Source organism: Sinocyclocheilus grahami, unplaced genomic scaffold (assembly GCF_001515645.1).
Source record: "Sinocyclocheilus grahami isolate Dianchi unplaced genomic scaffold, SAMN03320097.WGS_v1.1 scaffold2188.1, whole genome shotgun sequence".
Taxonomy (NCBI): Eukaryota; Metazoa; Chordata; class Actinopteri; order Cypriniformes; family Cyprinidae; genus Sinocyclocheilus; species Sinocyclocheilus grahami.
The window spans coordinates 49846-65340 of NW_015507367.1; the positions used below are offsets into that span (position 1 = coordinate 49846).

The 15495-nt window shown below is 40.7% G+C and overlaps 2 protein-coding genes across 2 annotated transcripts in view; both read left to right on the forward strand.

Annotated features, from left to right (window-relative positions):
* Positions 1–4033: 4033 nt before the first annotated feature.
* LOC107574343 (sal-like protein 4) lies at positions 4034–10515 on the forward strand. The gene is made up of 3 exons (XM_016260783.1): positions 4034–4314; positions 6070–9212; positions 9329–10515. The coding sequence occupies exons 1-3, from the start codon at positions 4239–4241 to the stop codon at positions 9545–9547; spliced, it is 3438 nt and encodes a 1145-aa protein (XP_016116269.1). The 5' UTR covers positions 4034–4238; the 3' UTR covers positions 9548–10515.
* Positions 10516–12633: 2118 nt separating this feature from the next.
* The window catches only part of LOC107574338 (Y+L amino acid transporter 2-like), a 13037-nt gene continuing 10175 nt past the window's right edge, over positions 12634–15495 (forward strand). The window contains exons 1-2 of the mRNA XM_016260780.1: positions 12634–12818; positions 14237–14853. Of these exons, the coding sequence (XP_016116266.1) occupies positions 14364–14853 (490 nt within the window). The 5' untranslated portion in view covers positions 12634–12818; positions 14237–14363. The remainder of the gene's footprint in view (positions 12819–14236; positions 14854–15495) is intronic.

A 15495-nucleotide genomic window follows, 5' to 3' on the forward strand; every position in this document is an offset into this window, starting at 1 on the left:
ATCAGTCAAGGGGACTGATTATTATCTTACACTTTTTCATAGGGTTAGTTTTGTAGTTATAATCATGAGAGAGCTAAATCATAAAAGATGTTAAGTGGCCAGTGTAAAATATTAATGTTTACATAGCTCTTAATTGCAATACTGAACCGTTATTTGCTCAGTAAACACACTTTTGTCACCTGTATTTTCTGTTCTGATAACTAATGGGGAAAAAACGGTCTGTTCCTCGATTAAACCACTTCATACCAGTTCTCAAGGATGTATATGAGCCTCTGTTTGTACAATAATAAATTGAGAATCAACTGAGATGTACCCTTGTGTATGTCACTAATGATTTGGTTCTCCCGCCGTAAAGAGAGAGAGATTGCTGCAGATCGACTTGGTTGTAGAAGACTGTTTACTGACCATAAAAATGATCTTACACGTACCTAAACAACAAGCAGTTAAAACATCCTAATATACACTAGCTGCCATCAAAAGAACGAGCCCTTATTCCACGGATAAAGTGAATAATCTCACGATGACCATGGGATACTGATATTACAGTTGGCTCTAGCTGGAGACTCAATCGGGTTACAAAAAATGACGTCAGGAAACGACACTGGCCATTTCGTTGGGTCGTTTGTAAAGTCACAGATGCTGTATGGACAATACAGCTCAGTTTTTTATGTATCTTGTTCTGTTGAACGGAAAAAGTTACTTTACGTAGGCCATACTGGATTAACAGCATGCATCTCATGTCAGAGGGAAAGGATTGTTCCCCCCATGCCTCGCCCCCAGCTATCACATGACCCCGACCAAGTCCATGGTTGACACCCTCTCATTAGCATGTTGTGCAGAGGAAAAATAAATGTGGAACTACATTCAGAAATAAATGAGTGATCAAAGGAAAATAGTTAGGATGAGTTTAGCATTTCCTTAAACATTTTCCATTTGCCCACCAATTTATTTTATTTATTTGCCTACTTTAATCACATGTTTAATTATTTCTATATGTATTTAAGCAAGAATTTGTGTATTTATACACACATTTATTTATTTGTGTATTTATTTATTTATTGTTTTTGCAGGTTTCGTCCTCCATATAAATCCAACTAATGCGGCTATATATATATAATGCTCTTCACAAATACGTAGCTTTATAAACCCAGGATAGTTTACTGAGATTTTGCAGGTAGAGCGCCGCGTGGGTTTTGACTGGCCTCATCTGATTGGCTGCTGACTGAGCGAACTCAAATATTCCAGAGGCACCATGATGCACTTTAAATAACACTTTTGTTCCTCGGGACAAACATTCTGTAAAACAGTCATAAATAATGTTTACGTACTCAGAGGAAGACGAATAAGAAAAAATTGACGTTCACTGGTCAAGTAGGCTACGTTGCACTTACCAAAATATGTGGTGGTTTGGTCTAAGGAAACCGGAAACACATTTCATGATAATAGGTTGCCTATATGTTTTCTTTTCTTTTATTGAACAGAATATACATATACTATATAATCTCACTGATAAATGTAAATAAACAAATATTAAGCAATATTATAAAAAACAGATGCAAAGTACCAATAAAATTACATATATTCCGAGAAAGAAACGAAAAGGGGATAAAAGAAAAAAGAAAGGAGCAGGGCGAGAAAAAAAAGGAGAAAAAAAAGTGTAAATAGGGGTCTCTTCATTCCTCTTCAAATAAATCAAGTTATCTTTGTTGCCTATATGTTACACACTATTCAAAATAATGTTTTTAAAATAAAAAAAAGTCACTAAGACTGCATTATTTGAAAAGTGCTTTAATAATAATAATAATAATAATAATTAAAATGTATAATCTAATTTTCATATGATGGCAAAGCTGAATTTTCAAAAGCCATATTACCATTACATTACCAACTTTTACTTAGAAAGTTAAATAAACATTTATTGTAGATAGAATGTGTAACAATGTAAAAGTCTTTACTATCACTGTGTGATCAATGTAATGCATCCATGAAGTAGCTATTACTGATCTTACTAACCCAAACATTTTGAACTATAGTGTTTTTTGTTTGTTTTTTCATTATTTAAAATTTTTTTTTTTAGTCCAATGATTGTTCAAAAAGCATTAAATATGTGGGAAGTGATCGCATTGAGTGTTTCCTGGAAACATTGGTCTACTCCATCATATATAGCCCAAATACATCAATGGCCTTCTCAGAAGAGAAAATCACAGATGCAGCATTTCTCCATAGTGTTGAATGCATCATCTGGACATGAAAAAGGTAAGTTTTGGCATTTTTCTTCTTTTCTTTTCTTCTCTGTTTTTCTTATATATACCCATTTTGGCGTTGTTTAGATCGACTAGCTACTTCCCAAAACTATGAGCAAACACGAATTTGGAAAATGGCGAACAGCAGTAAATAATGCAAGTCAATCAAGGCTGATTTGATTGAATGAGAAGCTATTTTAGTTGTACAAGTACAAAACAGATAGTTCCGGTCCTTGATTCTCATTGGTTGAGCCACGTTCGAAGCTGTTGTAAATTACTCTACAAACACACACCTTTGTTTATTTTGTGTGCTGCTTGGCAGCCACTTTGTTGCAACCACAACTGATTCTGAGGAACTACATTGTTTGGTGGAAGAATACTGTTTTTATTATATCATTACACTTTATTTGCTCTGTTTTATTTTGTGAAACTTTAATACATACATGGAATAACCGTTTTATAAAAGCAATAAAGAAGCCGTGGTTTACAGTGAATTTATAACAGGTAAGGGGTGTTGTTAGGCATGAGGCGAAGCAATGCAACAAATGCATGTGAGCCATGATATGGTTCTATGCTAACTGTCTCTTTTTTATTATTATTATTGTTTTGCCTTAAATGTACAGTATAATATTAGTGACTTTTAATCATTTTTATCTTAAATTATACTTTATTGTTGTAAATAAGTCTGCACGACCAAATACACTCATGTATAAGAAAAACCCTGCCTTATGGTTAGTGGACACCTTGGCCTTATGTGAGATACGGTGCAGGACAGCAGCTTGTTTTTGATACATCTAATTAAAAATGGCTTTTCACTTCATCCCTCCTCCACGTGGTGTATGGGAACAGAGGTGGGGGTGAAAGGGGGGCATTGTGCGGAGCGGCAATGGATCCTGGGGGTGAGGAGAGAGAAAGAGATGCCCACTCAACTGTGTCCAGGTCGCCATTGTTGGAAATTCCCTTCCTATTCAATGCATTTTAAATAGAGCTCCGAATATTCGGACGCACCGACAAAGTGATCGAGCCGCAGGGGGTCTGTACTCCAGCAGCCCTTGCAGTTATAGTCTACAAGCTGCCTGACGTATTATCTCATCCCATCACCTTCCTTATCATCTCCAATTATTTTTTTTGCTTCCACACCATTTATATATCATATTTAGCCTATAACCACCTTTCACATCTGGTGAACTTTTTACATGCATAATCTTCCACTATTCCTTTTGATAGGCTGCTTGAGCTGTTTTATATTTTCTTAGGTAACCTGATTTTTTCCCCCCCAGTGAATCAGATTATTTGTAATGTCGCCTATTTAGATTTCACATAAATCTTAGTAGACCTGCGGCTGCCAATACAAAAGGGTGTCTCGTTCTCAAATACTCTCAATGGGCGCACTAAATGAAGTGTAGTCATTAAGTTGTTTAAAACAGACAGATGTCAGAATGTTGAGGGGGATAAACTCCCTTTTTGCATGCATTACAAGCTTATGTGAAAATATAAAAAGTGAGAAATTTCGTATTGATATATAACTCAGTTGTCTAAATTACTAGAGAGCCATTAGCATTAAGAGAGAAAAAGGAAGAAAGAAAAAGAGACAGTGTTCCGCGCCATTGAAATGCAAATGTCAGAACAAGGAGAGATTGTATTTTTGTGTGAGTGTGTGTGTGTCTTTGGAGAGGAAGGGAGGGGGTCTGCAGAGTGGACAAGTTTGAGAAAGAGGGGACTTGTTGAGGAAAAACAGCCACACACGCACTCACACAGTTCACACAGCAACAGCGGACGACGCTATGATCCGCTTCAGGAGCCCACACGAATTTTAAGATTTGTATTTTATTTTATTTTATTTTTTAACTAACTCTTTCAAAAGAAGCCGATGTAGTCTTAACACATCCTGCAAGGTGGATTATTTACGAACAAGGGAGTTCGGTATTTATCTATTCAAAACCGGTTTTATAATTTGCGTGGCAAAGTTGGTTGATGCCCGTAACTCTGTGAATCATGTCACGCCGGAAACAGAAACGGCCCCAGCAACTCGTTAATGCGGACCCCGGGGGCACGCGCTTGATGCCGCAAGGTGAGGAAATCATACCTTTGTTAATTTTTTGTTACCCTGGACTAAAATTGATAGTGATGCTTCATTATTAAAACGCCTTGTTAATTAAAAAGTTTTGCATAACTGGTTATATAGTAGTCAACATTTGAAGTGGATCAAAAAAGTTCATCAAAGTTGTCCTAAAACAAAAACACATTTTGGATTTAGGACAACTTTGATGAAAGGTTTTGCTCCACTTCAAATGTTGACTACTACTGTAGTTTACCAAGAGCACCTGTTACCCAAAAATATTTTATAGCCTATGCTTTTTTTCTTTATTGCTTAAAATAGGATCACTTTAACACCTGAAGAATTATGATACAGGTTAAAATGCACTGGTGCGTTTGGCCCTCTACTCGGTGAGCCATTGTTTAAAAGCTGCAGCACAAAGCTCACATTTCTGCCACGACCTGACTTTTTTTTTAAAAATAGGTAGTTTGCTGACATTTCCCGCTCAAAATGTCTGCTAAATGTGTTGTATTGAAAGAAGGCTCTTTAAGATATGGCCAGAGGGTTGGTCTAAAGGTGTTCAGCCGTATGGCCGGTCATTATGTTGACATGAATCACTCAGGGGCCATAACTGCGTTAGCTTTTCACTAATGTCAATCCTCCAAGAGACTTGCAGCATAGTCAGTTTGATTGCTGGGGGTCTTTTATGCATTTAGAGGAGTCTCCTATTCAGTGTGAATAAGGTGCAGGGAAGGGGGAGGGGACAAAGGGGGTGTTTGGGTAAAGATTAATCTCTTCTCACTCTATTCTCTCCTCTTCTCCCTTATTCTCTCTCTCATGTTTCCATGTGCTCCTCTTTTCTGTTCTCGCCGTGTTCCCCCCTTCCCACTCCCTTGCCTCTATTCACTTTGTACCTCTGCTCAGTTGGGGGTTTCACTGTTAGAATACAGAGAGGAGAAAGAATGCACCGTTGCGTGTGTGCATGCATGGAAGAAAAAGTTAGCTAAGGAATCTAAAAGATACTGCTCCTTTGTAATTCGATTTCTATAGCTATTGGCAAGAACAGGTAGTAAGTTGTGAGGAATTTTTTTTAGGGTTGAGGGTTTCTGGTGCATTTCAGCTGATTAGATTAGAAGTATGTACAGTCATTTTGTGTATCAGTATGCCAGAGAATGGAAAAAGTTTGTCTGTCAGTCAACCCACTATTTTCCCAACCCCCTTCTTCTAGGTCTTTTTCTGCGCTCAATATTCTAAAAGAATTTGACCTTCGAGCTCATGAGGTTAGGTCATCTAGCCAATCAGAGCGCATGGACAGTGTCCAAAACCCTTTCTATGCCCTGACCTCTGGCCCTGTGTGGGGTCAGGGGGAAGGGTGAATAGAGAGATCAAAGATGTAGTTGATGGACAGAGGATTGGGTTAAGAGGGGTTATGAATTGTTGTGGTGATATCTATTGTCCTCTAAAAAGCGTTGCAATAGCTGCAAGGTGGTTAGTGAGCTGTGGCAAGAGTGAGGACAGAAGATGTGAGTGTGGTATATGAAGGTTGTGATTTAAGGGTGAAAGATCATTAAGAATGCGGAATGACAAACGGTATTCAGTGTTTTAGTGAAAGACAACTTGACAAAGGAGCTGGCCTAAATAGGAAGGCTTTTTACAGCAATTAATATATACATTTATTTATAAAATAATGAAATGATGCCATAATATTATGTTTTCAAATAATTGTCTTTGTCTGATAATAAATGCTATATACTTATAAACTGATTCTTTATTTTCTTTATTTTCCAGATGACCAGCTTCCAGTGAAATCTCCATCCACCTCTCTTGCCTCTGAAGCTACCTCGTCATCTTTGTCCTCCTCTCCTACATCCCTTCAGGACTGTCAGCCTCCTTTGGCCCCAAGACCATCTCCTGGTGGCCTTCACGCTCCGTCGCTCCCAAATGAGAGCTCATCTCCTCCCCACTGGCCAAATCACATTGCCTCATATTCTACATCTCTGCCTAATGCACACTCATCTCTCTCTCCGGATTTCCCACATCCTTCCCTGTCGTCCCAAACCCACTCTCCTCCCCCTAGCCAGCAGAAATGCACTTATATTCCATCTCATCAGCCCCACTCCACTGTGACATCCCCGCCAATGGGTATTTCTGCAACCACCACTACCTCCTCTTCCTCGTCTTTATCCTCTTCATTGTCACTGGGTGCCCCACCTCATCAAGGAAGTCCTAGTCCCATCCACCAAACTCCTTTATCACCTTCAGAGCAACTCCAGGTGCCTCCGACCCTCGCTGTACTGTTAGAAGAGCTTAGGGTCCTGCAGCAAAGACAGATTCACCAAATGCAGATTACAGAAGAGATCTGCAGGCAGGTGCTGCGCCTAGGTGGTATGGTCAGTGCCCAAGATGCACCTCAGGGATCTGTGGAGGGTCATCAGAGTGATGCAGGCTCTAGCTCCCCACCTAATACTGGTGCTTCTTTAATTCCCCAAGCTCCTACATCCAAGCCCAACCAATCTCACACAAATGGATCCAGAGCTTCTTATTCCACAACTTCATCTTTAACATCTTCCTCATCCTTAGTCACCTCTTCAGCCTCTATGCACCCTCTCTCTCTAACACTAGGACTTCTACCTCGTTACCTCAATGAAACGTCTCCCAACACCTCCATCAGTCATGGCAATGGCATGAATTTCCCAACTCCTCCCTTGCCGACGGTCAGCCTCTCCCAGGACCAGCTCTCAGCATCTCTCAGTTCCACTGTCAGTATGTCAAATGGATCGTCAAGCTCCTCTTCAGGCCGCCAGCAGCACATCTGCCGGTTCTGTGGGAAGGTTCTAAGCAGTGACTCCTCATTACAGATCCATCTGAGATCCCACACCGGTGAGCGTCCATACCAATGTCCGGTCTGCCTTAGTCGTTTCACTACCCGTGGCAACCTCAAAGCCCACTTCCTCCGTCACCGTGAGCAAAATCCAGAGCTGTCGCTCTCTCTCTTGCCACCTGCTCTGTCTGAGCAGAGCCAATCAGGATCTGGCTCAGGGCCATCACAGAGGCGCAGAAAACGTCGAGCGGAGGATGAGGAGCCTTTTGGGGTTAAAGGTAGTGTAGGTGTGCCAGATAGTTTAGCTCTTGGTTTCCTGTCCGGGTCATCTCATCCATCTCCCTCCTCCCTTCCGTTGCCACCCAGTGTTGATCTGGCCCTGCTTTCCACCGCCCACTCTTTGCTACAGCTAAACCGTGCCTCAGCTGCAGCCGCAGCCTCTGTTTCGACTAGTGTGCTGTCATCTTCATCCATCACCTCCTCTGCAATGACTGGCCAATTCAAAGGTGCAAAGCAGCAGAGGTTTGATGAGAATACACCGCCACACTCCACTTTACATCCTGGTTCTCCATATTCCCAGCTGGCACATCTTCCAAAGATTCTCTTCCCATCAGGCCCCTCTGCCCACCATCCTAGCCTTGCCCTTCTTCGCCCTCCTCACCTCCCTTCCCCACACCTCCCACTTACCTTCCCTTTCTCCTCATACCACAAACCTCAAAACTCCTCTCCTCCCTCCTCCTCTCCATCCTCATCCTCCGCCACCTCTGACACCTCCAAGCTGCAGAGACTGGCGCAGAAGTTAGAGAAGCAGCCCCTCCCAAAAAGCACCAATGAAGGCCAGGCTCAGGCTAATGACATATCCACAACCTCCAACGCTAATGTTATCTCAGCTTACAGGAGGGAGATGATGGCAGCCTTAGGGCTGAACCCAAATCCCAGCGGTGAGCCTGCCAGCCAAAAGCTCCAAGGGTCAACTGCCTCCTCTTTGGTTCCTAATCAGTGCGGGGTATGCCTCCGTGTCCTCAGCTGCCCAAGGGCATTACGTCTCCACCAGGCCACTCACTTAGGTGAACGTCCATTCCCCTGCAAACTCTGTGGCCGCTCCTTCTCCACAAAGGGAAGCCTAAGGGCTCATCTGGCCACACACAGAGCACGTCCAGCCAATGCACGGGGCCAGAATTCATGCCCGCTCTGTCACCGCAAGTTTACCAATGCTGTGGTACTGCAGCATCACATTCGGATGCATCTGGGGGGGCAGTTGCCTCCGGAAGGTAATGGGGACCTGCAGTCAGAGGAAGACCCTGGTCAAATGGATGGGGTTTCTTTGCCCAAAAATCTTCAGTCTCTTCCTCTAAATATGAGCATGTCTTCTTCTGCCAGCTTACTGGAGTCTGGTGCTAGCCTAAGAGATACTGCATCAGGTGATGCAGATCAGCTCATGGAGTCAGATCAAGATCCCTATGACAACACACCTGAGACTAGTCCAACCGTCACCCTGGAGAAGGAGGGCCCCTCAGGAGAAAACAGTCCACCTGACAATTCAGATGAGAACCATTATGGCACAGTCCATCAGAGCAAATCTCAAGTTGTCAATGGCTCTGCAGAAGAGGATGAAGACACGCCTTTATCTCTCTGTACCCGGACCAACTCCCAGGACACCTTATTTGATAAAAAATGGCACAATGGTGCTTCACATCAAACAGTGATTAGCAGGCCAAAAACTAGTTTAAACTCTGAAGCTCTCAATCTGTCACCTGCCCTCACTCCACCCTCCAGCCCAGGGTTGTCCACTGAGTCAAAGTCAGACCAAAGCAGCGAGCAGACAACACTTCATGTGAATGGAATCGACCATGTTCTTGAGCCCAATGATGCTGACTCTCACCAAGCCACAGAGAATGCTTCTTTGCACATTCCAGACAGAGCCGTAGATCAGAAAAGGAAAGCTGAGGATTCAAAAGAGTCGGCAGAAGAGGATCAAAGGAAAGATAGAGAAAAGACCGAAGTGACATCATCAGAGACCCCTGTAGCCCCTCCACAACCACAGCGCTCAGAGAAACCTTACAGCTGCACAGAGTGTGGAAAAGAGTATGCTAGCCGCAGTGGATTGAAGGTACATAGATTAATGTGATATTCTGAAAAAGATGGAATGTTAGATGACATTTATATCTATGAAATATTCATGTTTATGTTAGAAACAAGACTTATAACTTCTATGTGTTTCAACAGGGGCATATGAAAATCCACAGCGGAAGTATGAATCAGTTGGCCAGTACTGCATCCTCACAGTCCTCTGAGGGAAAAGTTGTGGAGTGTGCGGAGGAGTTGACCCATCAAAAAGTGAGAGGAGAGGATGCTAAAAACATGTTAGAGAAAAGTACAAATAACTTGTCCTTGTCTGAGCATCCGGTGTCTACTACTGACGACAGGCCTGAAGACACTGCTTAAAAGAATGTGATTAGTTAGGTTTTAGCACTATTCTTGTTTACTGATTTCTGTGTCAACTTTTTTTCTTTTCAACTTTGTGGTTAGGAGTAGTTTTTAATTGATTGATATTGTAAAACATTAGTAAATCAGTCCATATGTAATAGCAGTGCCTTTTCATGAAGACAATTAAATCATATTGATAAAGACTTGGTCTTTCGACTTCAAATATCAGGATGCACAGAAATTGGATCTTGAATATAGTATTTGTGTATAAAAAATGACAAGCAAATTAATTGTGTGTCTAAGTGCAATTTCAGAAATCAATTTGGAACTTCAGGATACTCGTAAAAATACATGTAAAACATAAAAAATATATATAATTTTTTAGCAAAATCTAGGGAAAAGAGGGATTGACCTGATGTGTGAGATGAGAGAGGATTATAGGGATCATACCAAAACTGATCAACTGATGTGCAGCTGAATGTAAATATCAATTTTGTTTTATGTACCCTGTTTTTATCTACTTTTATGCTGCTGTACTTTGTAGGTATTTCTCTTAATAGCTGCACTATATCTGTGACTGCTGAAACTCTTATTGACAAGGGAGGTTTAAGATGACGATGATGGGATTGAATTGCTGAGAGGGTCAGATTTACTTTCTGCACAATGCCTGTTCTTCAGCTTTCTTTATTTAAAATCCCCACTGATTTGTATGTATTAAGGTTTTTTTTATTGTTGACTATGAAAAACAGCAAATCATATTAGTTTTCACAATGCTGCAGATGAGCAAAAGCAGCTCAAAATTGCTAAAGATTTAAAGCTTTCAATATTTTTGTAATCTTGAAGGTTGAAGCAACTTTGTTGGCCCTGTTGAACTCTAACAACTTTGTGTTGTAATTTTATTGGATGTAATGTGGTCCTAACTTGTCAAAAAGAGAAATAAAGTCCGAATGAATGTCTCAAGATTTGTGCTTTAGTTTTTTTAATGTATGTGCATTATTTGAATTGCATTGAACACAAAACTGCCACCTGTTAAGCTATTTTCAACATCCGACAAGGATTTTTGTTGGTTTTGTTGTTCCAAGGCACTTTGTTCTTCAGCAATTCTCTTCATTCACCCCCTCCCCCCTTTAAAAAAAAAAAAAGTCTGCTTCCTTTAATGTTTTAGTTTCCCAGATTGGTGGTGTGCATGTTGATGGCAATAGCGTGTATGTTGTATGTGTTTGTTCACACACACACACACACACACGCACACATATACTTGTGTAATGTGATTGAGTGTGCAGCTGTACAGACTTCACTCCCTCCCCGCAAACACCCTCTCGCTTTCTGTGTCATGCTCTCTTTCATATGCTCGCTCTTTCATTTTCTCTTTCATTCTTTGCCTCTTTCACTCTCTTTCCTTCCCACCCCCCTTCCCTGTGTAATGCGGCTGACACACAGGAAGCTCTAATCCTCGCACAATGTCCCCCCTCATCCCCCCTGAGCGCCTCTGCGCGGGATGAAGGGGAGGTGGAGACCGACCTGGCCAGCTGTCCCTAAAATGGCTCCTAATCCTGCCTCTGCCAGGCCCTCAAAACCATGACAACCTGTAACCAAGGAGAGAAATTCTGAGGTTGAGAGGGAGACGAACAATGAGTCAGAAACAAGGCATGTGGTAGAAGTTTGTCCACATGCATTCAGGAAGGGATAAAGACACGTCTCAGTCAAAAATAAGGAAATCTTCAGGAGACAAATATTGTGCCAAATATGCCAAAATGTAGTGCCTTATGAGGCAAGATGTGATGAATGGTTCTAAAAAAGAGCAGTTGTCAAAGGTCTTTAAAAGATTAATTTATGAAATCATCTAAAGTAAAGCTTCTTTCCATTTAGACTCATAAACCAGTAACCCCACAATATATTTGTAAATGATTGTACAACTGCATTTTGTCTGTGTTTATACATGATAAGCATATTTAACTTTTATAATGTTTACTATTTGTTTGATTTCTTTTTTCATTTATGGCATTTTAATAATTATCTTGCCATAATCAAGTTCCAGAAATAAATACTAGCCAAAAAAAAAAGTTGTAATAATAAACGAGATAACATTTAAAGTTGGCTACTAAAGTACCAGTAAAAACAGCAACAATGGGAAATCGTACAGATGTAGATGTAGTGTAGCATCCCATTTTAACCACACGATGGCGACACATGCACAGGTGTGTACTGTAAATATTCAAAAGTAGTTGCAAGCACTCATTTTGAGAATTACATCATTTTCATATATGCTATATGGGGAAATACAACACTCAGTAGGCAAGATGGCTGAAATTCAAACCAATCCTAAAAAAAGAAATTTTTTTTTATTCATTTTTTAGAAAAGATAAATATACAAAATATGAATAGCATATAAAACCTCTCCAAAACGATGGCTATAATATCATCTTATTTTTTTCCTTTTATTAATTTCCATTCACGTAGATGACTCGGGGCTTGTCACACGTTTTACTCTATATTTCTAGCCTATATTTTTTATTTTTAAGTATTCTATCCGAGAAGCCAATACACATCCATATTCAATTTCAGGCTATATGAATTTTGTTTATTAATATTTTTATACAGTACATATTAATACTTTGAATTAGCTTTTATTTTCATATTTTTTGAGTCATTTTGTCATGTACTTTTGTCATTTCTATTCATTAAATTTTTTTTATATAGCTCTAATTTGTTTTCAGCAGTGGAGGATTTTAGCAGCATTCAACTTTCAGTTAGTTGCCAAGGCAACATGTTTAATTTTCATTCAAGTTTTTTGTTTAGTTGACGTTTTTCATCTAATATTTATTTCAGCTAGCCTATATATCAATGAAAGATATCGATTTTAGTTTTTACTTACTATAACAACAGTGCTTTATATTCAGACAGCTTACCTTAAAGTCTCGAGGACAAAATGTCCTTCATTTTGAGGTCTGTTTATTTGGTATTTATCATAAGTTCATCCAGACGCTCATTTGAATGGTCCAGTAGTTTAGAGACAGCTGTGCTAGCTGTCTCTTTTCTCCTCCCCTTACTCGCTGTCTGTGTTTGCAGTCTGTATTTGACTGAGAGCAGAAGTTCATCAATCTCCTTCAAACGTCTGCACGGAAGGGAACTCGAGCGCGAGCTGTGACAGAGACCATATGACTGAGATCTCACGCGGCGAAATAACATGAACTGCACACCGACTTCGATCGTGTCTACGAAAATGAACGGCAGATAAAGCATCAGTGCAAGCTGCATCCTGATGCCAGTTCAGCACCTGGAGGAAAAGGTAATGCAAACCGTTCTGCTCAGCTGTACTTGCCGTCATTTAAAGCCAGAATTATTATTTCACAAAGCTTTAATTACATAGACCTCATTGTAAAATGCACATTGTATACTTACAGGTTTTATGGACAAGCTTACTGTACATTACAATTTTCTTTTCATAGATATCGCAAGTAGTTTACACTACAGTTTATATAGTGCACTGATAAAAAAAACATTTTCACTTAATATTCTGCTTTACAGCAAGGCTGTGGTTGCTTAGGCTGTAACCTTGAGTGATTTTGTTTTATAGTTGTTGTTTTTTTCAGAGCGCTTATCAGCATGTCCTGAACCTTGCTCTCTGGTCCCTAAAGATCTTGCATTGGTGTGGCTGTTTAATTATCACGTGCAGTAATTGCCTACTGTCCACCCACTCATGTCAGTTCTTTAATCAGCCTCTCTATCTCTTTTTGTCTTTCCTGAATGCAGCTTTCTTCTTTTGTGATAAGACCATTTATCAACCATTACACAGGGCAATTAATCAGATTAATGGAGTTAGTGTGTGAAAGGTGGGAATGATTCTAAGGGCCAACAGGTCTAAAATGGCATGCAACAATTTTAAATTTTAAGTTTGAATTCTACAGTTTAATCTACCTTTTAAAAAATTTCAATTCAAACAATCAGGTGACCCAGAATTCTACAGCCATAATGTATAACAATGCAAAATTCCCATTCACTTTCCATTCAGAATTCAGGATGTCATTAAATCTTATTAGTTCACCCATGCCAAAATGATGCCTTGTCAGTGTACAGTTTGGCATAGTCGGCAATAATGGCTCTCAACTTTGAGCTTCAAAAGTACAAGCTGTAAATGAACTACTTATGTTCTCGTATGTGCATGTTTTTAATATCGTCATGTGAAGACGTTTCGCAGCCTGTGCTCTTGAGCGTAGCTCTTTTGAGTCCATTGAACCTTGAGGAGCATGTGACAGATCAGCATGCTGACGCACCGTGAAGTCTCCATGCTAAAAGTGAGAGAGAGATAGAACGAGAGAGAGTTGAATTGGACTTGACGTATTAAAAATCCCTCCATTTGGTCTTGGGTCTTGGTGGACTAGAGATCAGGTGGATCTATGTCCACGTCAGGGATGGTGATTGATTAAGCCATTGGCTAAGACACACAATCCTGTCTCACGCAGTAAGGAATATGAGCAAGCTGGATGTTTTTCTTACATGTAGACCTTTTTCTCTGTGCGGCTCTGTTTACACACCTTTAAAAAGCCATTTGCCATGACATCTAATGGATCTGTAATAGCCATATGTACGTTTGAAAAGCAAGAGTGTGTATGTGAGCTCTTTATGACTGCCCTGTTTCTTGGGAGATTATTATATGAGCGTGCATGTGTGTATAACTACTGAACACTCTCCTTCTGTTTTCCCCAGATGCCACCTAAAGATCTCAAGAACTAGCTGGGAACTTTGCAGAACTTCCTAAAACCCTTGTAGCTGACTGTAGAACTGGTTTAGACAGTCTTTTTTGTATCATCCAACCCATCGGCCCTTTAAAACAATGGCGTCCTACACACCCACGGAGGAGCAGTCCTCAGAGGTGTCGGACGTAAACCTGAAGGCAAGCAGCTCGCAGGAGTCCATGAAACTGAAAAAAGAAATATCTTTGCTCAATGGCGTATGTCTCATCGTGGGAAACATGATCGGTTCCGGGATCTTCGTCTCACCCAAAGGCGTACTGATGTACTGTGGCTCCTATGGGTTGTCTTTGTTAGTGTGGACAATTGGTGGGATCTTCTCGGTGTTCGGGGCGCTCTGTTATGCTGAGCTCGGGACCACCATCACCAAGTCAGGTGCCAGCTACGCCTACATACTGGAGGCCTTTGGAGGCTTTTTGGCTTTCATCCGTCTATGGACTTCTCTTCTGATCATTGAGCCCACCAGTCAGGCTGTGATAGCCATCACCTTTTCCAACTACATGGTGCAGCCCATCTTCCCCACGTGTATAGCACCCTACGTGGCCAATCGTCTGCTGGCTGCAGCCTGCATATGTGAGTTGATGCATGTGGATGTGTGTGTATATGTTTGGGAGTTTCTCTTGTAGGTTACCTGTGAAGGTTTGTGGACCTCAAGTCCTTAAAGGGGTCATATGATGCTGCTAAAAAGAACAGTATTTTGTGTATTTGGTGTAATGAAATGTGTTTATGTGGTTTAAGGTTAAAAAAACACATTATTTTCCACATACTGTACAATATTGTTTCTCCTCTATGCCCCGCCTTTCTGAAACGCGTCGATTTTTACAAAGCTCATCGGTCTGAAAAAGCGAGGTGTGCTGTGATTGGCCAGCTATCCAGTGCATTGTGATTGGCCGAATACCTCAAGCGTGTGACGGAAATGTTACGCCCCTTACCATACTGTGATGCCCTGTCCGGCCGGAGCGATGAGACAAAAACATTAAAACCCATTATAAACGAGGCATTCGTTGCATCCAGTGGGGACATAATTACTGATTGTAATGACTTATACTGTATTTTTACGCATTGCGTTGCATCGCGCCGCGTAAACATAAAACCATGTCTGCATTTGTGATCGGAGAAATGACAAACAACAAGCCCTACTCTACACTGCTCAAAACTCACGTTTGAATCATCAGTGGCAAATTCTTTAAATATAAAAAACGTACTTACAGTCTG

Excerpts from the sequence above, each read along its gene's own strand:
- LOC107574343 (XM_016260783.1), top strand. The coding sequence starts at position 4,239 with ATGTCACGCCGGAAACAGAAACGGCCCCAGCAACTCGTTAATGCGGAC. Across the intron at positions 4,315-6,069 it reads CACGCGCTTGATGCCGCAAG|ATGACCAGCTTCCAGTGAAA; the intron begins GTGAGGAAATCA and ends TTTATTTTCCAG. Across the intron at positions 9,213-9,328 it reads CTAGCCGCAGTGGATTGAAG|GGGCATATGAAAATCCACAG; the intron begins GTACATAGATTA and ends GTGTTTCAACAG.